Source organism: Oratosquilla oratoria, chromosome 36 (genome assembly GCF_046742065.1).
Source record: "Oratosquilla oratoria isolate Oo_2021 chromosome 36, ASM4674206v1, whole genome shotgun sequence".
In the NCBI taxonomy this organism is placed as follows: domain Eukaryota; kingdom Metazoa; phylum Arthropoda; class Malacostraca; order Stomatopoda; family Squillidae; genus Oratosquilla; species Oratosquilla oratoria.
This window is the reverse complement of record NC_134812.1, coordinates 18305993-18325992: the sequence shown is the minus strand read 5'-3', so window position 1 is coordinate 18325992 and position 20000 is coordinate 18305993. Positions and strand designations below refer to the sequence as shown.

The 20000-nt window shown below is 41.5% G+C and overlaps 1 protein-coding gene across 1 annotated transcript in view; it reads right to left on the bottom strand.

Annotated features, from left to right (window-relative positions):
• LOC143018900 (uncharacterized) overlaps window positions 1-19633 on the bottom strand; it is a 426747-nt gene extending 407114 nt beyond the window's left edge. The window contains exon 1 of the mRNA XM_076174469.1: window positions 18297-19633. Coding sequence (XP_076030584.1) covers window positions 18297-18545 — 249 coding nt within the window. The 5' untranslated portion in view covers window positions 18546-19633. The remainder of the gene's footprint in view (window positions 1-18296) is intronic.
• Window positions 19634-20000: the final 367 nt, after the last annotated feature.

Below are 20000 nucleotides of genomic sequence, written 5' to 3'. Positions count from 1 at the left end.
TACTCTCCATTTTCTTGTCATTCATCCCTCACACCTTGACAATATAGTCATCAACCTTCTTTGTCAAAGGGATGTCCTTCACATGTTCCAGCTGCCGTCAGGGGAGTTTATCTAGATAATGTAAACTTCTCTCACAGGGAAAGGGGTTAATACGGGAAATTTCCTTTCATAAAGTTTCGGGGACGTCGGCACTTTAAGTACCTCCTCCAAAAATGAGGTGTATATTAAGCCGGGTCCACATTTGTTGCATTTCCACGTATCGTATCATCTTTGCATACCACCTAGTGATACGGTACGGTGCAACAGGGTATTGTACCCACTTGTTGCGTATCCGCCTGCTGTACACGGATACGCAACAAGTGGGTACAATACTCTGTTGCACCGTATTGTATCACTAGATGGCACGCAAAGATGATACGGTACGTGCAAATGCAACAAGTGTGGACCGTTTTTCTTTGGCCCCGCGCTGAAATGGGCTCAGAGAATTGTGGGTCCAGCACCCTCCCCACCCCCAATCCACCTCAATTGAAAAACAGGCTGTTGTAAAAAGACAAATATGAAGAAGCAATTACCTTTCCAACAGCTCTTTTTATGTACACGCGCATGCATGCACGCATGTAGGTATGCAGATTTGTATATACCAAAGTAAACATCTCTGTCCGTACATACATGTAGAAGGTTGGCTCCGTACAGAACTTTCGGTTCTTCCCACCGAGTCCGTCTCAGTCCAAGTGACGTTATGTAGCAACTTTCAACGCGTAGCCGAGGTCTTGACTACCATAACCAGAGGCCCGTCGAAGACCGAAGCGTGACGCAGGCTAGTAGGGGGCTTTTCTACTATGCGATCTCATCCGTGAAATCCGACCAAACCTCGCCCAGTTACCTGTAGTCATTGTTCGTATGGAGATTAGCCCCTTTTCTTACAGAATTCTTTGGCACCTGACTCGGGTTTCACTCTAGGAAACACTACGACAAAAACGTGGACTCTGGTTGTTCACGATTGGATCTCTTACCAACGTGGGCTCAAAATTCTGTTCATAATATTATGGAGCGTCTGGAGTTTTGGGACATAGTGACTCAACGGCACCAGGCAGTTGTACCCACGCACGCATTCATACCCAAATAAACAAACTAGCACACATACCTAGCTCTAAAGCCAGGTATTATAAACTGGAGAGTAAGAGACCCTATCCACGAGCGTTGTTCCTTCCCTGTATACAACAATTAGGCGCGCGCGCGCGCACACACACACACACACCGGCAAGGAATTTCAAACACGTTCCTGTGACAGAATATACATAGATGACGCAAACTCGTCATTTCCTTCTCGCTTCCAACCATGGATTGACCCGACCAGACAAACACATTTACTCACACTTCCCCTCCCATCTCAACACTCCATGAATGAAGATTCGCCTGTCCTCTGCCACAATGCGTAGGCCAAAGTCATTGCAGTGAGGCACACAGCCTGACAATCGAAGCCGAATTATTCCCATGACTTCATTATACGACTTCCCATCTGCATGTATATATGCGAAACAAACGCAGCACCGGTTCCATCCTGACGCACAGCAGAATCGTTTGCAATTTGGAGCCCTCACGGCCTCCACGGGCCAAGTTCCACGGGCGTTCTTGGCCCTCTCCGGGTCACTTCACCCCCGTACGCCCCCTTGCCCCAGTCCACCCGGGGTGAAGTAACTATTAAGGGTTAAGGTGAGAATCAAGCGATTTAAAGTCACACAAGTGGGTTGCCCAATGACTGTGTTGCACTGCTTCGACTAAATTCTGCTTGAGTAACGTCAATCTATTCCATTAAGTCAAAGGCTGACCCCGAAAGAACCTATGCAAGCAAAGAAAAAGATGAACAAATAAATGAAAAAAATAAATACATCAATTAATAAATGAATGGTAAATAACAAAATGATAACAATGGACAACGACGAAAAGGAGTTTCCTCAGATGGTCGCCATGGCCCAACACCTCTTCTGCTGACGTGCTGCTAGCGTCGGCCGACGGTGAGGTGCAAATGACATGCAACTGGGGCGAATTTTTCAGACCTCTGGACTGTTCCGTAGCAGATGTTTTAAGGTTGTTATTTTTCGTGTCCATCGCGAGCCTTTCACCAAGCAACCCATCAGTTTGACATGTCAAAGCTACGAAGAACATTCACGTAAAGACGCTTGGCCGCCACAAACGAAACCGCCACCTGTGCCTTATGTGCTCGGGCTGCCAGGGTACCAGGGAGTGTCTACGAGAATCGAACCGAGATCCGCGTCGCAGGAAGAGACCAAAACTGGTGCGCCACAGAGAAAGAACGATAATACACATTTATATTTTGGACAAAATCGTCTAAGCATGAGAACCCCGAAACAAGGAAAATGCTCCAATAAAATACTGGGGCACCTTAGCGGACCCACACACGCAACCGAACAACGCACTGCACACTGTGGCTAGGCCGCCTAGGATTTGCGCCTCCCTGGGTGTTGCGGTGCAATTTGAGGAAAGCCAATGGTAAATCGAGTACAAGTCCTTCGTTCAGCTCCTAGTGTACGCCATGGAGTTTGGCCATGAAGCCACTAGAAGGGGGACCTTCAGCCTTGTTGGTTAACGTGTTTCTAAGAAACTACTTTCTGGACTTGAAGAAAAGGAAGGTTAATTGTGACCTGTGTATACATATATACACACACACACAACCACACCCGATGCCCCGTCATTATGCTACCAGTTAAAGAAGTCTACTTTAGAGAATCGACGGTGCATGACTTTTATATTCCTTTCGAAAGATACACAAAGTTTAGGTCTAGACATACCCAAACAACGAAAACAACTCGCCTTCAACATATCCAGGAAGCTCCCTAAAATGTTACATCTGATCCCTTGAAATACATACCAAGTCCCCCTCACCCCGAAGAAAGACAGGGGCTCCTTAAGAATATGTAGGGCTCCCATGAGGTAAAGCCCCACGGGCATTCCTGACGACATACACTCTCTCCGTGATACATTGGGCCCCATCGACACAAACAACACGAGCAGGACCCAATGCCTTAAAAGCCATAGGGTGCAGCACCATTAAAGGACCTTACACAGTGTAAGTGCGCATCAGAGAAGGAATAGGCGAGAGATAGTTTGAGGGAAAAGAGCAGACCATAGCTCCACCCCCTCGACTTTGAGCAGGTTTTTCGTCTTCACCTTACTAGAAATACAAAAGACGGAACCACCCCATCCTGCACCTCATATCAACGAGACAAATGGACAAAAGCACAAAGATCCTCACAGCAAAGTAAGACAATAAAAGACTCCATCTCCCTCTTTACACACGCAGGCTCCTCCCCTTCACCCGATTCGCTTTGAGGCACCTACCCTCCTATTGGCCACTTTCCACTCCAACTCTCCTCTTCTCCACCACAAAATCTGGTTCTCTCAAGAGTAACCCCTTTCCCTACCAGCATCCTTCCATATCCAGTCTCCATCTTCCATATACACCACCTTTGCCAGCCTGTCCTCCCCTATTTCCATCACCCGTCCAAACCTTTTCTTTAAGGCAATCTCCCCTCTTCTTCTCCAAGCTCACAACCTTTCATCTCTTCCTAGTACATCATTCACTGTCCACATCTGAAAAGATCCCTCACACAATGCATCTCTAACGTCTTCATCTTCTACTGCACTTGTGGCGCCCAACACCCATCCCTCATACAACAGTATCGAATCCACTACTCTCCATCATTCCACTTTTGTCAAGTTATTCTTGACCACTGGTGTCTTCCCCAATTGGTTCAACCAGACCCCACCACAATTCTTCCCATAGTACTCATCCGAGCTAAATCCTATTCAGTTTATCCGACAATACACTTCATCCTCGTCCTCTTCGGTTCGCGTCAACCCCCCCCCCCCAAGCCCCCGGATGCAAGACCAATCACTTCCTCCATGGCACTCCCCCAGTAACCTTATATTGACCCTTTCAGTACTGGAAGTCATCCCCCCCCCTCCTCCCCTCACACTCTGGCTGCCCCAGACTATCTTAATAATTTTCGTGGCAAGGGGTTAAGTACCGAAGCGCTGAAGACTTGTCGGACCGCGGGTACATATGTTGGACGAGCCCCCACCCCACCTCCTCCACCAGGACACCCCACGTCTGTTCGCCGTATCAAGTGGCGACGGGGTTTAGTGTCGTCAGGGCTTAGCGGAAGCACCACGTAGCCCCGCGCTTGCGGTTAGCGACGTTAGCGGTGCGGTTGCCACCCAGGGGGTGAAATTCAGTGAGGGCAGGAGACGCAAACACGAGTGAGGGGTTGGGATGTGGGGAATGTGGGGAAGTGGGACAGAGCCGAGAAACCGAGATGGGAGGGAAGTGAGTGGGAGAGGAGAGATTGTGGGAGAGCAGGGGAGGAGGGGAGAAAGGGTCCAGGTGAGATTTGGGGGAAGACGTGTAGGGTTCAGTAAGCTACAGGAAGACTTGGAAAGAGGGGAGGAAAGGGGTATGAGAAAAGGGTGCAGAGGAGATCCGAGGGGAGTGGAGAGAACGAGAGAAAGGCGAGACAGATGCATTTTGGGAAGAGTGGAATGATGGGGAGCTATGGAAAGAGTGAAGGGGAGTGGTGGGGGAGTAAATGTATGGGAAAGTACTGGGTAGGGAGGAGGAAAAACTAGAAATATACACAAGAACTGAGAAGGCAAAGAAAGGAAAAAACAAAAGAAAGGGGAGAAGAACGAAAGGGAGGTAAGAAGAGAAAGGGAAACAGCGGAGAAACGACGGGGATGTGGACTCATTCCCTGCGAGGAGGAGGAGGAGGAGGAGGAGGCGAAAAAAAAAAAAAAAAAAAAAAATGTCCAAGGCATTTTGGGGACGCCGTGACACCATTGTAGCTGTGGACACTTGTATCCCGCAACACACGAAATCCCGACTATCACATGATAGATGCAATCATACAACACGTGTTACCGTCTATGAACTTGCTACACGCCCACTCAGTCGGGGGTACCTGAAGACTTACCATACACATATTTAGATTACATGAATTTTTTCGCGTCTTAAAATGGTGGCGGATCACACCGGGTTGTGTCAATCAAAAAACAAATAACCATAAATAAATACGAAAGTTAAAATAAATACATTTTAATCCTGCACACCCACAATATATATATAAAAAGAAACCATTTTTATGTCAAACTAAAAAATATATATACTTTTATACGACTATTTTCTGTCTTGTAAACTAAATACTGCACTTTTCTGTGGAAACAAATATAAAACATTTGGTACTGGGCGGAAAGTTTAGTATGCACTATAGTCGTAACCACAAACAGTTTCTCAGTGTCGTGGTTAAGACATTTGCTCTTAGAGCTCCATACAAACTTGTCACAAATTATGACATGCTCCAGTTGCATTAACTCGCTGGCAATGACAATAACCTGAACTTTTAAGTATACTCTCTCTTTATTGATTGAATAATATATATATATATATATATATATATATATATATATATATATATATATATATACATATATATGTCTACACTGAATGGTTCCCAGCGATCAATTGATATCTTTATTCAACCACAAACAACTTTTAATATTATGCCATCGCAATCGAGACTGAAGAATCGCTCGATGGAGACATTTTGTTGGAAATTGAAACGTGGACGAGCCGAGGATCCGAACCCAGCTAACCCGTAACAAAGTTTAAGTCACTGTAACTTTGTTACGGGTTAGCTGGGTTCGAATCCTCGGCTCGTCCACGTTTCAATTTCCAACAAAATGTCTCCATCGAGCGATTCTTCAGTCTCGATTGCGATGGCATGGAATTAAAAGTTGTTTGTGGTTGAATAAAGATATATATATATATATATATATATATATATATATATATATACACACACACACATATATATATATGTATACACACACACATATATATATATATATACATATACAGGTATACACATACACATTATATATTATATACATACATATATATATATCATACACATATAAATATTATATACACATACACACACATATATATAATATATATATATGTATATATACACATATACATTCATATATTCTGCGAAGGAAATCCCTGATATTTAAGAGCTAAACCCTTTCTACTATCCCGTAAACAAAGACATGTTTATGTTTCTCAGCCGCCGCCACCACCAGTCTTATTTAGCTGACGAAGGTGCCCTGGCGTTTAGAAAAACAAACACGGACGACAGCAAATTCGTGTGAAAAGGGGAAAAATCGAAAACGCGGTCATGTATGCAGTTTTATATTGCCCAAAAGACTAACGAAAATATTTCGACAATTTCCATCACAACTGGGTCATTTACAGATGTTTATCTAGGACATCACCGGGCGATCCAATCAGCTGACAGCACATTGAAGAACACATTGATCAAAGCTACCCAAGTAGGTTAGGCACCTTCCAATGGGTGCCACACTTGGCACCTGCTACATGGAGAATTTGGCACCTGCCAATGGGCACTCGCGGCTTCGCACCGGCACACAGGAAACGCATTTGCTAAATGTGGGCATTTTTTTTTTCACAACGCCCACCGGCTGACCACTTTCTCTTCTTTCGACAGCCAATCTACCCTAAACTCAACCACAACAACCTTCACCTTAACATAACCCAAACTGCCTCGCCCTAAGTCAACCAAATGTACCTAACATTAATATACCCAAAACTACCTAACAGGAACACAATAAAAAAAAAACTTAACCTTAATACAACCCGATCAAAACTATCTGATTTTAACATGACCAGATCAAATCTACCTAACCATAACATAGCCAAACTTACCCAACCTTTAAACATAACCAAGCCTACTTTACATTAAAATAACCATATCTACTTATCATTAACGTAACCAAAACTACATAACCTCATCCTAACACCAACCCAAGCAAACCTACCCAGCTTAAACTCAGCAACCTTTGCTCTGACCTAGATAACCACAATATCAATCTAGGTCGGATGTCCTCGAGTTGGAGTTGCATGTTGAACGTGACAAAAATTAAACAAAATAGAATTAAAAAATGAACCAACGTAACTGCAGTAAGGATCAAACCTAGACACACGAAACCCTATCTATGAATTCTTTACTAGAAAACATTGTCAGCATTCAGCATCTAATCCAGCAACCCAAGACCTCTAGTCAATACATTAAAAAAAAAAAAAAAAAAAAAAATGAACAAACGAAAGTATCTCGTGAAGAGGCCAGTGTAGTACAGTTCTTAGTGTTATGATCCAACCAGATAGACCAGTCGACAAGCTCTTCCACCCCCACAACCCCTGCCCGTTCGACCGACTCTCTCGTTTTGGATCAGTCTTTCGGCGATTTTCTCTCTCACACACACCACACACATACCCTACAAACACCTAGTAGGCTCCACACAGCAATATTTGTGAGATACGGCATAATGCCCCTACCATGAATGCGAAACCAATAGCACTGTAGTGACATGTGGTGCTTTCTGCAACACGCAGCAACAATGTATCTGTTTACACGATTGTAAAATTGCCACGACTCGAGTCACACCTGCTCCAGTCCACCGAGGCAAAGGTGCAAATTGGGCAGCTAAGAGTGACGACACGTTTCGACCACAACCCCCGCCTTGGTGAGGCATCCACCCAACCCACCCACAGGGAGATCCGGCAGAACTTCCCATTAACACGCCCTTGGGCAGCAAACGAGATTGCCTTTACACAAGGCCCTAGCCTTAGGGAAAAACTCACCAAGGAGGTGGGGGTTGTCATTAAGAAAACTCACCATAGCAAATGGGGTAAGTTCTTGTACTTACAAAGTATTGAACCGTGGGTTTCCTTCAGGAACTCAAGGCCCAATCCCACGGGCCTTCCCCATGCCAGGGACAAATTCAGTCCACGTGACTTGCCAAATCTATTGTGGGGCGTCGTCGTAGGTTTTTCATTCTTACTCTTATTTCCTCCGGTGAGTCTTGGACCTCTTGAAGATCCATATCCACCAACATAAAGCCTCTCCATCTTCTGCCATGTGCAAGTCCCATCCAGTTTTCTGGACCGTCCCTATTTCTCTTACCCACCTCCTCCTTCACACCACCAATCCAGCCCCATTCTATTCTGGCTATCTATCTATATACCAAGGGCTTTCCTCCACTAACATGGGAGATAACCAAGCCAAAAGGCAAGTAACATCCCCCACCCATTCCACTACCCTTTTTTTCCTCTCAGCTCCTTGATGACGGGTCATTCCTATATCCTGCCCAATGTGTGTTAGCCAGAAGCAAAGAACTATATTGTTCCTGGCCACCACAAGCCGACATAGTTGTGACGAGGTTAAAACAGGAAACTAGTTTCCATTCCATGGTGAATGCAGGTCACCTCTACTACCTGTTCCTTAAATATAATAACCTCTTTCCTTTGCCGCCGCCACTTCATCCATGACTCCACCTCTCCGGCGCGATAGCGTCTTCAAGGACAGAAGATCTGATTAAATATCTGTGACGAAATACACTCCAACCCACTGGGAAAAAAGACCTTTGTTCCCCGAAGGAATAAAGGCTGTATCGAATAATCTAAAGATGACTAATGACTCGTTTAAAGACAACATTTTGTCTGACGCCAGAAGATTTCATTCAGCCGAGAGACGCTCTCCTCTTCAAAGTCAACCGAGGGCACACGAGTGACCCTAAAGAATATTCTCGGTAATATTTATTACACGGGTCATAAGGTCGTCCTTAGAAATCGCGGCCATAAAATATTGGTATCTACAGAAACGCGTGATTAAGATAACCCTCAATGAATGACCCATAATCTTGGTGTGATTTACAAGGCATAACCCACGCACTCGACAAGATTTACATTACGGATCTTGAGGAAGAACTAACAGTCACAATACTATATGAAGGAATCATATAATTTACATAAGAAGCCAACGAATGGTCCATAAGCTTATTGTGATTTCAAAGGCACAATCCCAACTCCATGGGATTTACATTACGGAGCTAGAGAAAGCATTTACCACTACAATACTGTGTGAAACAATCACGTACATTTCATAACAAGTTAACGAATAGTCCATAAGCTTCTTGTGATTTCAAAAGTACAAATAACAAGACGGCCATATAAAAATCGACCGTATAAAGACTGCCGACCATGCTGGCAACAATCCGGATTCACGAGTATGCTATTAGTGTTGCACCTGCGTCCCCGGACTCATGGCCAGCAAAGCCGCCAGCAGGAGTCGCCGTGCTCAAGAGGACCATAAAGCGTTTCCGTCGCGTCGCGTCGTCGAGGACGCGCCCTCAAGCTTCGCTTTACGTCTTCCGGATAACAACACGCGCGTCCTCATCCCACGAACACAACAAACAGCCCGTAGTAAACCGCACCCCAAAAAACTTCGTATCCCTTCGCATCCTACGCACTACCAATTTCATCCCAAACAGAAATAAATAAGAAATAATAATAATAATAATAATAAAAATATGCAGATCCACAATGCAGTAATAATCACATTTATATGTAAAACAACAACTCTTTGTAAACCAATGTCAAAACTCTTCGTCACCTAAACACAATTCGACCTCACTCAACATCAGAATTATTTTATGGCCTCCAAACACTGAAACTGTGGCCAGACACAGACACAACCAGGTCTCTCTTTAAAACAAGCACCAGTTGACCAACCATGTAGCCAGTGAAAACCTACAACATTCAAAGAATAGAAAAAGTTATACAAAGCAGACGATTGCGAGAAAGAGAATGTGACGTGGACACGTGCGTGCGCAATGCCTTTCATTAAGCCATCGTCTACTGTGACGTCGAAGTCTTGAGAGTCATGCACTCGACGCCGTCACGCGACTACCGTTATGTCTTCCTTATCTCGGATCTCCTCACCTGGTTTCCTACACAAGTAGCAGGAATTACTCCATCCCGGATCGCTTCTGAACACAGACAGCTTAAAAAAGTTCCAATACTTAAAGCAAGGGTTACGGGGTCCACTGGAAAAAAGTGTTCGACTCGAAATAAAAGTACGATATGCTCTTTCGCTCCGGATTACAAGAGTAGCATACCGACAGGAGGCCTTTTGGTCCATAACTAGGTTGGATGCTAAGAATATGCAATTAAACTAATAAATAATCAAACCATACAACTGACAGGCATTACATAATGTTACTTAGGCGTTTATCTAAATGGATCTTAAAACTTCGAATCGTGCTACATCGCACTGCCTCTGAATTATAGCTGCCAATCAGAACGCACGCACACGCAAACAAAACAGAAGGGGTCTGCAAACCCTACATGCGTACTTAGGAACTCCATTAAACCCATGCTAAAGGTATCAAATACTCCATTAGTGGATCCCTCACATTTGTCCCAAATACTTGTGTGATCCCTTACTCCACAACAACAAAATCCTATTCATAGCAGCCACCCTCCTCCCCAGAATCATACAAACACTTGCATTGCATCTTGAAGGACCTCACCCCGTACGTGCGTAGAGCCAATTAGTTAAGAATGAATGAAAAAAGAAATGTGTATAGAGGGGAACAGAGAAAGACAAGGAATGCGAGGGATGGAAGGGGATAAAGTCATGGCATTGATGGGAAAACATGTCGCATTCAAGGGGGGGGGGGAGGCAGTGGTAAAAATAAGCAACACGGAAGAAGCAATAAGAGAAGAGGAAAATTTATGTATGACAGGAGGAATGGAAACGTGTATAGGCCCACAGTCACATGCGCGCGAGCACACACAGAGAAGCAAACCCGGACCCTTGGACATACTCTAAATGCCCAAGACTCATCACATGTGCACACGCATTTCTCCACTGCACAAATTGCCACTAACAGGTTCCACTCAGAATGCACTACACTTACTAACACTAAATAACAAACTGGAACTACTAAATGCACACACCACCCTGTCAAAAACACTCCAACCCAAAACAAACAATATATATAGTACACACTACAAATAAACATGATTGCAAACAAGTGCACAGAAACACAACACTACATTAATACAGACCACGCTCCCACCACAAACCAAACTTCAATCTGTTACAGATCAATCAAATTGTCTATTCTGTCTTGCAGGAAACCTGCTTCCTCCAAAAAACTGGCCACAACCACAGGTTCAGCCAATAAGTCACTTAATGAGGATAGTTTGGCTTGCTGTCAGGGAGGAATGTAGGACAGGGAGGTATAAGGCACTATCTTCTGTGTTGTAGATGCATGTAAAACAATTAGTGCATGTTGCCCAAATAAATCTAGCTCACCTAACTTAGGATTTTATGTTTGCTTGTCACTGCAGGTAACTGATGATGCCAACACTGAAGATACAAAACATTGCTGGTTGGAGGAAGGATCTTGGGTGCACACTGTGCAAACAACATGGCAAGAGCCTCGCCCATGGTTTGCAACATTCTGAATTCTGTACAAACCGCATGCAAACAGATAAGGCATCTTCTGTAAAGTCATCTCATCCAAAGCTGCACAAATTCATAATGTTACTTGAATATTTCCCAAGCTATCTTCTTGTCATGCTCTAATATGAAAGATGTGAATGTGAACCAGTCAGGGCAAAGAACAATGGAAGTGTTTCTACAGCTGCTGAACCAAGGAGCTGTGGAATTATTTCATGGATGGGAATATATTTCACCCTCATTCTTGTCTGTGGTTTCATCCACTGATGATTATATGGCATGTGGTGATAGTGGCAAAAGAAGAATAACCATATTTATATCATATCTGTGAACTGTATTAATGTTTCTGTGATGTTATAGATGTAATGGAGAATTATTCCAATACAGATTCTTTGTGTCTAGCCTTATATATTATTGATAAGATAACAACCATTTCCTTTTGCTGAAACCCTTCAGTCACAGAAACGAGTTTTTCATTTGATGCACTTACACTTAAAAAAAATGTAATGGTTCCAATCAATTGACAGGGTTACCTTTCTGTTTTTTACCACTCATGTAGTGATTGCTTTGCTCATATTTCCAAGGTATTGCCTTGGCTGGATAGTGTCAAGTAAAATGTCAACCACAGATATTTAAAGTTGGTCTCACCACAAAGTACAACTTGCACAAAATATGTTGGCATACTTGCTAAATCCAGTGATTACCTTTTGATTTCCCATGTGACTTAACAAGTATCTCATTATCAATAACCTGCATAGGGTTTTCTAAGAATAACACCTGGCAGTGCCAAAATGTCAGCTACTTTGGTTAATATTGTTTGTAGAATAGGAAATCTGTGTCTATTGCAACCCTTTTTCTGTAATAATGAAACATCTTTCATTGTTCCAAATCATATATGCTTGGTGATTTTTGTCACTTGAGGTTCTGTCAATGCTATGATTTCTGGTGGGCATAACTTCCATTACACAAGATATGCAAGGAATGGTTTTCTTAGATGGGAGAAGACTGCTTATTCTCAGCTCTCCTGCAGGACCTCACTGCTCAGTTGTTATCTTGGCATGATGGTTCTTTTGATCAATGCTGCCATCATTTACATACATATTGTCATATAAAATGGGCAAACATTTCTGATACAAAGTTGGAAGAAACTACTGATCCCATTCTTACATCCAATGTTAGTGCTCTTATTGCTAAAGCTGATTAAGTATGGTACATTATCAGAACTTATTACATTCTCTGCATTATGCAATGTCAGCAACAGATCCTTTAATCTTGTAGCCAGATGCAACATAAGGGCAAGGACACAAGAAAGACTGTTTGCAAGATGTGAAAAATAGAGTGGATACCATCTAAGGATAAACCCTTCATTAAAATTACAATGTTTTACTAGTTGAAACCTTTTCAAGTACATATAGAATACATCCTCTAAGCTATTTCAACATCCCAGAATGGATAAGGAAGGGACACAAAGACAGGGCATACTAAATGGCTCCACTTAAAATCTTTTTAATAACCATAATTAAATGAATTAAGGAGAGTGCAATATTAAACATGCCTGTTTTGTTCTAATGTTTGAACTGTGAATATCTGCTGATTCTAGACATTTTCTCCTTATCTTGTTGGTTTCACACAAAATCAATTCAGCATGGTCCCAGTCCACTAGGTGGTTGGTGTTGTCTCAGTGTGTGACACGGGTGCTGGTGGTCTTCTTTTACACATCATTGTGGTGTTCATGTATGTGGGTTTTTATATCACGAGATACTTCACCAATGCAAGACTTGCTTCATCCTTTGCATGGAATTTTGTAGATACTGGTTTTGTTGATTTCTTCCTTGTTCTTTTTCACTTCTGTGAATTCTCTGATTGTCTTGCCAGTCCAGTATACTATTCCTATGCTGCCGGGTTTGAGTGTTCATGCAAGAGCTGTGGCTGTACTGTTGGTTGGAATTATGTAGCTGGTTCTTTTCATTGTTCCTGGTTGTTTGTATTCTTTGCTGCTTTAGTTTTGCACTATTTGATAATGATCTTCAGGAATTTTGGTTGGGTGAATGTTTCTTGGATGAACTGGCATTCTTCATCAAGATATTCATCACTACAACTTCTGCTCTACAAAAATAATTCTATTACTATATCTCTTTCAATTCTTAAGCCATGGTAGGAGTAGAAATGTGATGATGATGATATGGTATAACATCAAACTTCTCCCTATCAGGAGGGTAGGATGGTGACCCTTACAAAGGAAGAGTATGCCAACAGGAGATATTTTAGATCATAACTAGGTCAGATATATATATATATATATACACACACATATACATACTCGGGTATACCACGTTTCAATTTCTGCATGTGCCTAGATGGCTTAGAATTAAAGTGCAATGTGGTTGATAAAAAATATATATCTATATATACATATATATATATATATATAGACAAGAAAATAAATAAATAAAAAATACTAATAAATGAACAAGTAAAATAAAACAGGAAATGGCAGGCATTACAGCATATTGCTTAGGTGTTATCTAAATGAATCCTAAAAGTTTGAATTGTACTACATTGCACTGCCTCTGCAGGAAGTTTATTACATTCATTTACTACATGTTTGGCAAAGTTGGTCCTATTCATTTTCAAATTAAATTTATTTCCTGAAAGTTTGAGACCCTTATTTCTTGTCTAATTTGTATTCAGTGTAAAAAAAAATTGTCATTTTTGATGTCATCAATTCCCTTTAGAATCTTAAATACTTGTATCAAATTGCCCTGAAGTTTTTTAGGGAAAATATTGTATGTTTTAGCTGGTTTTCATTTGATTTATTTCTGATAGCTGGAATTAGTTTTGTGAGTCATTGTTGTACTTTCTCCAATCTGTCAATGTCGTTCATGAGATTTGGTGACCATACAGACACAGCATAGCCCAAGTGTAAATGAACTAATAATTTATATAGCTTGTTTATGATAGATGTACTTTTAAAATTAAAAGATCTCACAATCAGTCCAAGATCCTTATTTGCTTTCTCTGAGGCAGAAATACACTGCTTAGATGATTTGAGATTGTTACTGATGATTACACCAAGATCCTTTTCAATATACACTTTTGTCAATGAATTTCCAAATACAGTAACTTGTAATCGTATTTACGGTTACTTTTACCTACGTGCATAACCATACATTTATTTGTGTTAAATTTCATTAACCGCTTCTCAGACCACTGCTGTAGTTTATCTAAATCTTCTTGAATATCTAATTGTTTTAAGTGATAATTTGCCATTCTGCACAGTTTTGTAGCATCAGCAAATTTGGAAACAATAGAGTTCAGTCCATGGTCCAAATATTTATAAATATTATGAATAAAAGTGGCCCAAGAACAGAACCTTGAGGAACTCTACTCATAACATTTTCTATCTGAAAGTTTTGTGTGGAATTTAATGTACCAGGCCCTTGGTTCAACTTAGCCAGTGGCAGAGTCCAAACTGCCATCCCCTTGACCTTCATCACAGGTAACAATGTTATAACCCAATCGGCCAGTGAAATGTAACAAATATTTTTATCTTGTTACTGTCAGGTACAAAGGGAGAAGATGGAAGCAGTTTGAAAGTGAGTCTTGAAAGAGAGAGGCTGGAGGAAGTGGATAGCTTAAGGCACTTTGGGTCACATGTGGCAGGAAAGGGAGGAGTGGAGGTAGAGGTAGATTGAGAGAAGCAAGTGCCTTGGGGGATTAAAAAGTGTAATTAGAAATAGATATTAAGGGAATGGTTGCTAAGAGGAGATTGTATGAAGGGATGATTGTGCTGACAGCACTGTATGGGGGCAGAGATATGGAACATAAGAGAGGAAGAGTTTAGAGGGGTTTGAGATGAAATGTCTAAGAAGTATGGTAGGGGTTACTAGACTGGATAGTGAGAAATGAGGAGGTGAGAAGGAGAGTGGGGGTAGAAAAGGAGATGGGAGACAGGGTTGATGAAAGAGTATTGGGATGGTTTGGATACATGGAAAGAATGAGTGAAGAAAAATTAGTAAAAGGGGTGTAGAAAGTAGAGGTGGATGGAGTGAACATGAGGGGGTGACCAAGGAAGAGACGGATGGATGAGGTGAAAGGAGCACTGAGTAAGAGGGAGCTGTCTGTTGAGGAAGAAAGGGAGAAGGCAGAAGATAAGGGTAAGTGGAAAGTGGCTGCGTATGGATGAAAGTGTGATGAATGGAAGGGAGTGGGTGGGGGATAGGAGGGGGTTAGGGAGTGGTTATGTATATTTTCATGCAGCCTGAAGGGATTGCTCCCCATCTTCAATATTTCTGCACGAGGGGATGGAGGGCACTGATTAAATGAAGCAGCCTTGATGTGGATGTGCTTTGTCTTGCTCCATTGGTTCTGACCCAGGATGATGGGAAAGATGCAGGGATTATCTGTTATCCATGATGAGCCAAAATGAGAGGGAGGGAGAGGTGGTGTATGGGAGTGGAATTATGCCTTTTGATTTTCACTACCTCCCTGGTAAGGGGAAAAGAGCCCTTGGTATATGTTTAAGTCAGGAGCGTATCATGGAACACCTCTCCGAATATACTTATGCCTTTCTCTGATTTGCTATTGGGAATGTATCTGCATCCAAAACTAGGCTGGTCCCCACCCTAGATCTATTGGAAATCTGATACTCCTGATTTTTCAATATATTTCCCTCTTTTCTTTAATGTAAAACTGGAAAGATCAGAATTTTCCCTCACAAAATGTCTGAAAAGTTGGGAACAGTCTCTAAAAAACACATGTAAATTTGGCCAAACCCAGGCTGAATTTTACTTTTTACAAAGTTTGTTACTAATAACAGCACAACACAGAAATACTACTGTGTGTACATAACAAAGGGGTAAAATTTTCTGATACTTCTGATCTCAATTTATCAATTGATCATGGTGTTTCCAATCATCTAATCCCAAATATCCACGGCTCTACCCAACGCCTCCAAATTGAAAGAGACTCCTACCATCATAGAAGTGCACTAGTTTGACCAGTAAGTGGTTTCTTTGGATCCCTAACCCTGTTCACCAGAAAATTTCCATGAAAACATGTACCTGTTGTCCCCTGTGCCCAGTAGCAGTTTCAGCCTCACCACCTACTGCTCCACAGTGAATAGCTGCCCAGGATGTAACACTTCACCCCATACCATACAACACATAATGGAAGACTGCATTATACACAATCATGCACGCAAACAACACAACATACACTCTATAAAGGATTTGTGGGAAAACCCAGTTTCGGCTGTGCCATTCCTTGGGGGAGATGGGACTGCTCGGACAGACAGTCTAGGGAACGACAACAACAACAACTGCTCCACATACACAAAATCTGCAAGAAGGATGCCTGAATGGATTCTGACAACCTTCAGCACCAGAGAAAAGGAACGCTTCATGACTCTCTGGCAGAGCTTATAGCAAGAGGAGGAAAAAAGTTTAGATGTCAGTTCTACTTGTGTGAAAAGATGGAGCAAATGCATTCAAAAGATGAAAGGGTAAAATAATGTGCCTGCTCCAGAGAGTATTGTACCCCCATACAGGTGTGAATGTGATGATGGGTTTCAAAGACAGATGGAAGACAAATCACTCATTCTCTTATTTTAATCTTTCAGGACTAGCTTCTGTTTGGTCACAAAGAAAATACCTTTTTTTTCACAACTGAACCATCCAAATATTAGCTATAAGCAAAGATGGATAAAAGAAAGTGGAACACTATATGGATGACATCAAGTTACTTCTAAGATGTCGTCTCACTAAAATAAAAAGTACTTAATACGGATGTTTGCACTTCTTGTGTTCAAAGGTAATGGAAACATGTGAAGTTGACAGATCTTGGACCTATCCCAGAAAGTGTCAGCTACCAGACTGAGGTAAGAGTACTGATGAGATTTGAACACTAGTGACAGGTACTTGTCAGTGGTTCCAAAACTTCATAGTAGAAAATGACTACACTTTGTATCTCTCACACATCTTCACTTCAACTAGGTTAAAAACCATCCCTATATGTGAAATGGCATGTGCATCTTTCACACATCTTCACTTTAACTGGGTTAAAAACCACCCCTATATGTGAAATGGTATGTCACAATCTTTCTTCTGTATACACAGAAACAAAATACCTTGAACTTTTCAACATTTCTTTATTTGTTTCTTAAAAAGTTCTAGATTTACAAAAAAGGAAAAGCATAAGTGTGTTTGAGAAGGATGGTGGAGGTTATGAAGATAGAAATGTGGAGGTGAACAGGGAGCTGCCAACCATGATGCCTTGGGTTTATGTAATTTTTTCCCAAAATTAATCTGTGCTATTGTGACATACCTCACCATTCCACTCCCAAAAAGTGAGAAGTGAGAAACCCCTGGCGGGGGCAAGCCTTGTCGGTTGCAGCAAGCTGCTGGGTTTTCAGACCAATGTTTGGGTCGCCTCCCTGCCTGGCCGGGGTTTTTGGGAACCATCATAAAAAGCGCACAGTGGGTCCTGGGAGTGGAACTCGTAACCACCTGATCATGAGTTCAACACAGAATCCACTGGGCTACATAATATAATACTGACTTACTAGACATTGCCACTGTAACAGGGTCAATATTACCTCAATTAACTTTCCTTAGATGACAACATATCCTACAATACATAATTCATTTTGATAAACCCTAAATATATTTACCCAGATTCAGTGGTTCAAGTCCTACTGTGGTTATAAGAATGCACTAGCAACACTAATTCTCACTTTTCATGTCACTAAATACCCTCTGTCATAAAAGTATTTCAATCCAACATTACAGGTTTTATTGGCTTCATTTTTTTAATGTCAAACCTCAAATATCTGTACAGTGTATTTCTGTGCAGTAGATTTATGCTAAACTACTTCTTCAATGTACTCACCTTAAATACTTCGGAGAAAAATCCTGTGCCAATGCGTTCCATAGTGAAGTCATCAATGCGATAAAGCATAGCAAGAGCTGACTGAAGTGCCTGGTATGACCTTGACCGCACCAACTTGCTTCCCCCTTCTGTCCGCTGGTCTCCAAGGTTTCTTAGAGGAGCCATTATTTGAGTGCCACCTACACACCAAGAAAGTGGACGATGGTCTCCCCCACGTACGGGACTCATGGTGTCAATGTTCTTCTTCATGGATCTTTCTTTTTAATTTCTAATTGTAAAGTCACACAAAAATTGGCTGACGTCATTCTGGCACAATCCCATAACTTGCCCACCTCTAGTCAGGCAAGAAAAATATTTGTTTGTTTATTCTATACCATCTCCAGCTCTACCAGGATTTAATGAGTAGAGGACATTTTCTCATTGAGCACGGTGCTCAAATTGTCAAGAGCTACTAGTTTGGTTGCACGACAACAGAAGTAGTTATCTAGATTACTGGTTCTACTACCATGTTACAGTTTATGTAGTCATTAATTCTATTGCTCAATAATCAAATCAATGTTAGTAATAACTGGTTGGACTGTCTCTGTTTAACCTAATTTGAAGCTGCCATTTCATATTTAACAAGATGAGTTTTAATTAGCACTGTAGCTAATTAAAAAATCTAATCAGGAATTTCTTTGTTACTCAAGCTGCAGAATCCAGTTACATCAGTTACTGATACTACAAATCACCCAAACAACACAACTGAGTCAATACACTTTTGAAGCTGTTATTCTGGTAGTCTTCAGTGACACTGCCACTACTGGTTGATTATGCATATACTTCTCAAATTTTATACAGTACACTGGAACAGGCAGGAGAGTTGAGGTGATTTTGTATTTACTTGTAGGACGGGAGTTTAAATGACCACAATTTGATCACGATCAATCGTCTGTCATGGGACCAGCTTGGTGTATTCGTCTTTACCTTATACCAGTCCAAATGATTTTTTCAACTATCGGGCAACTGCAATAGTATATTTCATAAACTGCCATGAAGCAAGTAAATTGCACTTTCAGCACTGTACCTACTGCTTCTTTGCCTCCGTCTGGTGAAATCGGTCTGGGCAATCACTCGAAGTATTCATCGGCTATAGCTGTATTTTTCGCTGTAATGTTCGTATAAACTATTTACTAAGTCAGTTATTTGTACAAAATCATTTGTTATTTGTATTTGGAACTACAAATCCATTATCTTTACAATTAGCTGCCAATAGTCAAGATGCCATTTGAAATGTTCAACGCACACTTTCGCACTACTCCCTCTCCGCTTACATGTTTGTTTATAACTGGAGCAGCTGGCGTTTTCCCTGCAGGGAAAACCTGAATGAGGGGTCACGTGACCCACAAAGCTTAAATAACTTTTATTATAAGGTGATTTAAACATTTCATACTTAAGTTAATTTAATAAGTAATCATAGAAAATATACAGTTAGAGTATAGTTGTAGAAAACTACATACCTCAAGCGAACAACTGAATAGTTTGTCGTCTTTTGAAAGGTGGTTTACCTTCCTAAGAGCCAATAGGGGACGAGATTGCAGCGGTAACATTTGTAAACAAATATCGCTCGTACTTCGTTCTAGCAAGTCTAACAATGAATAAAACTAAAATACTACTTTATGATACTTCACCTCTGCTATAAATGACAAATGTAGATAACAAACC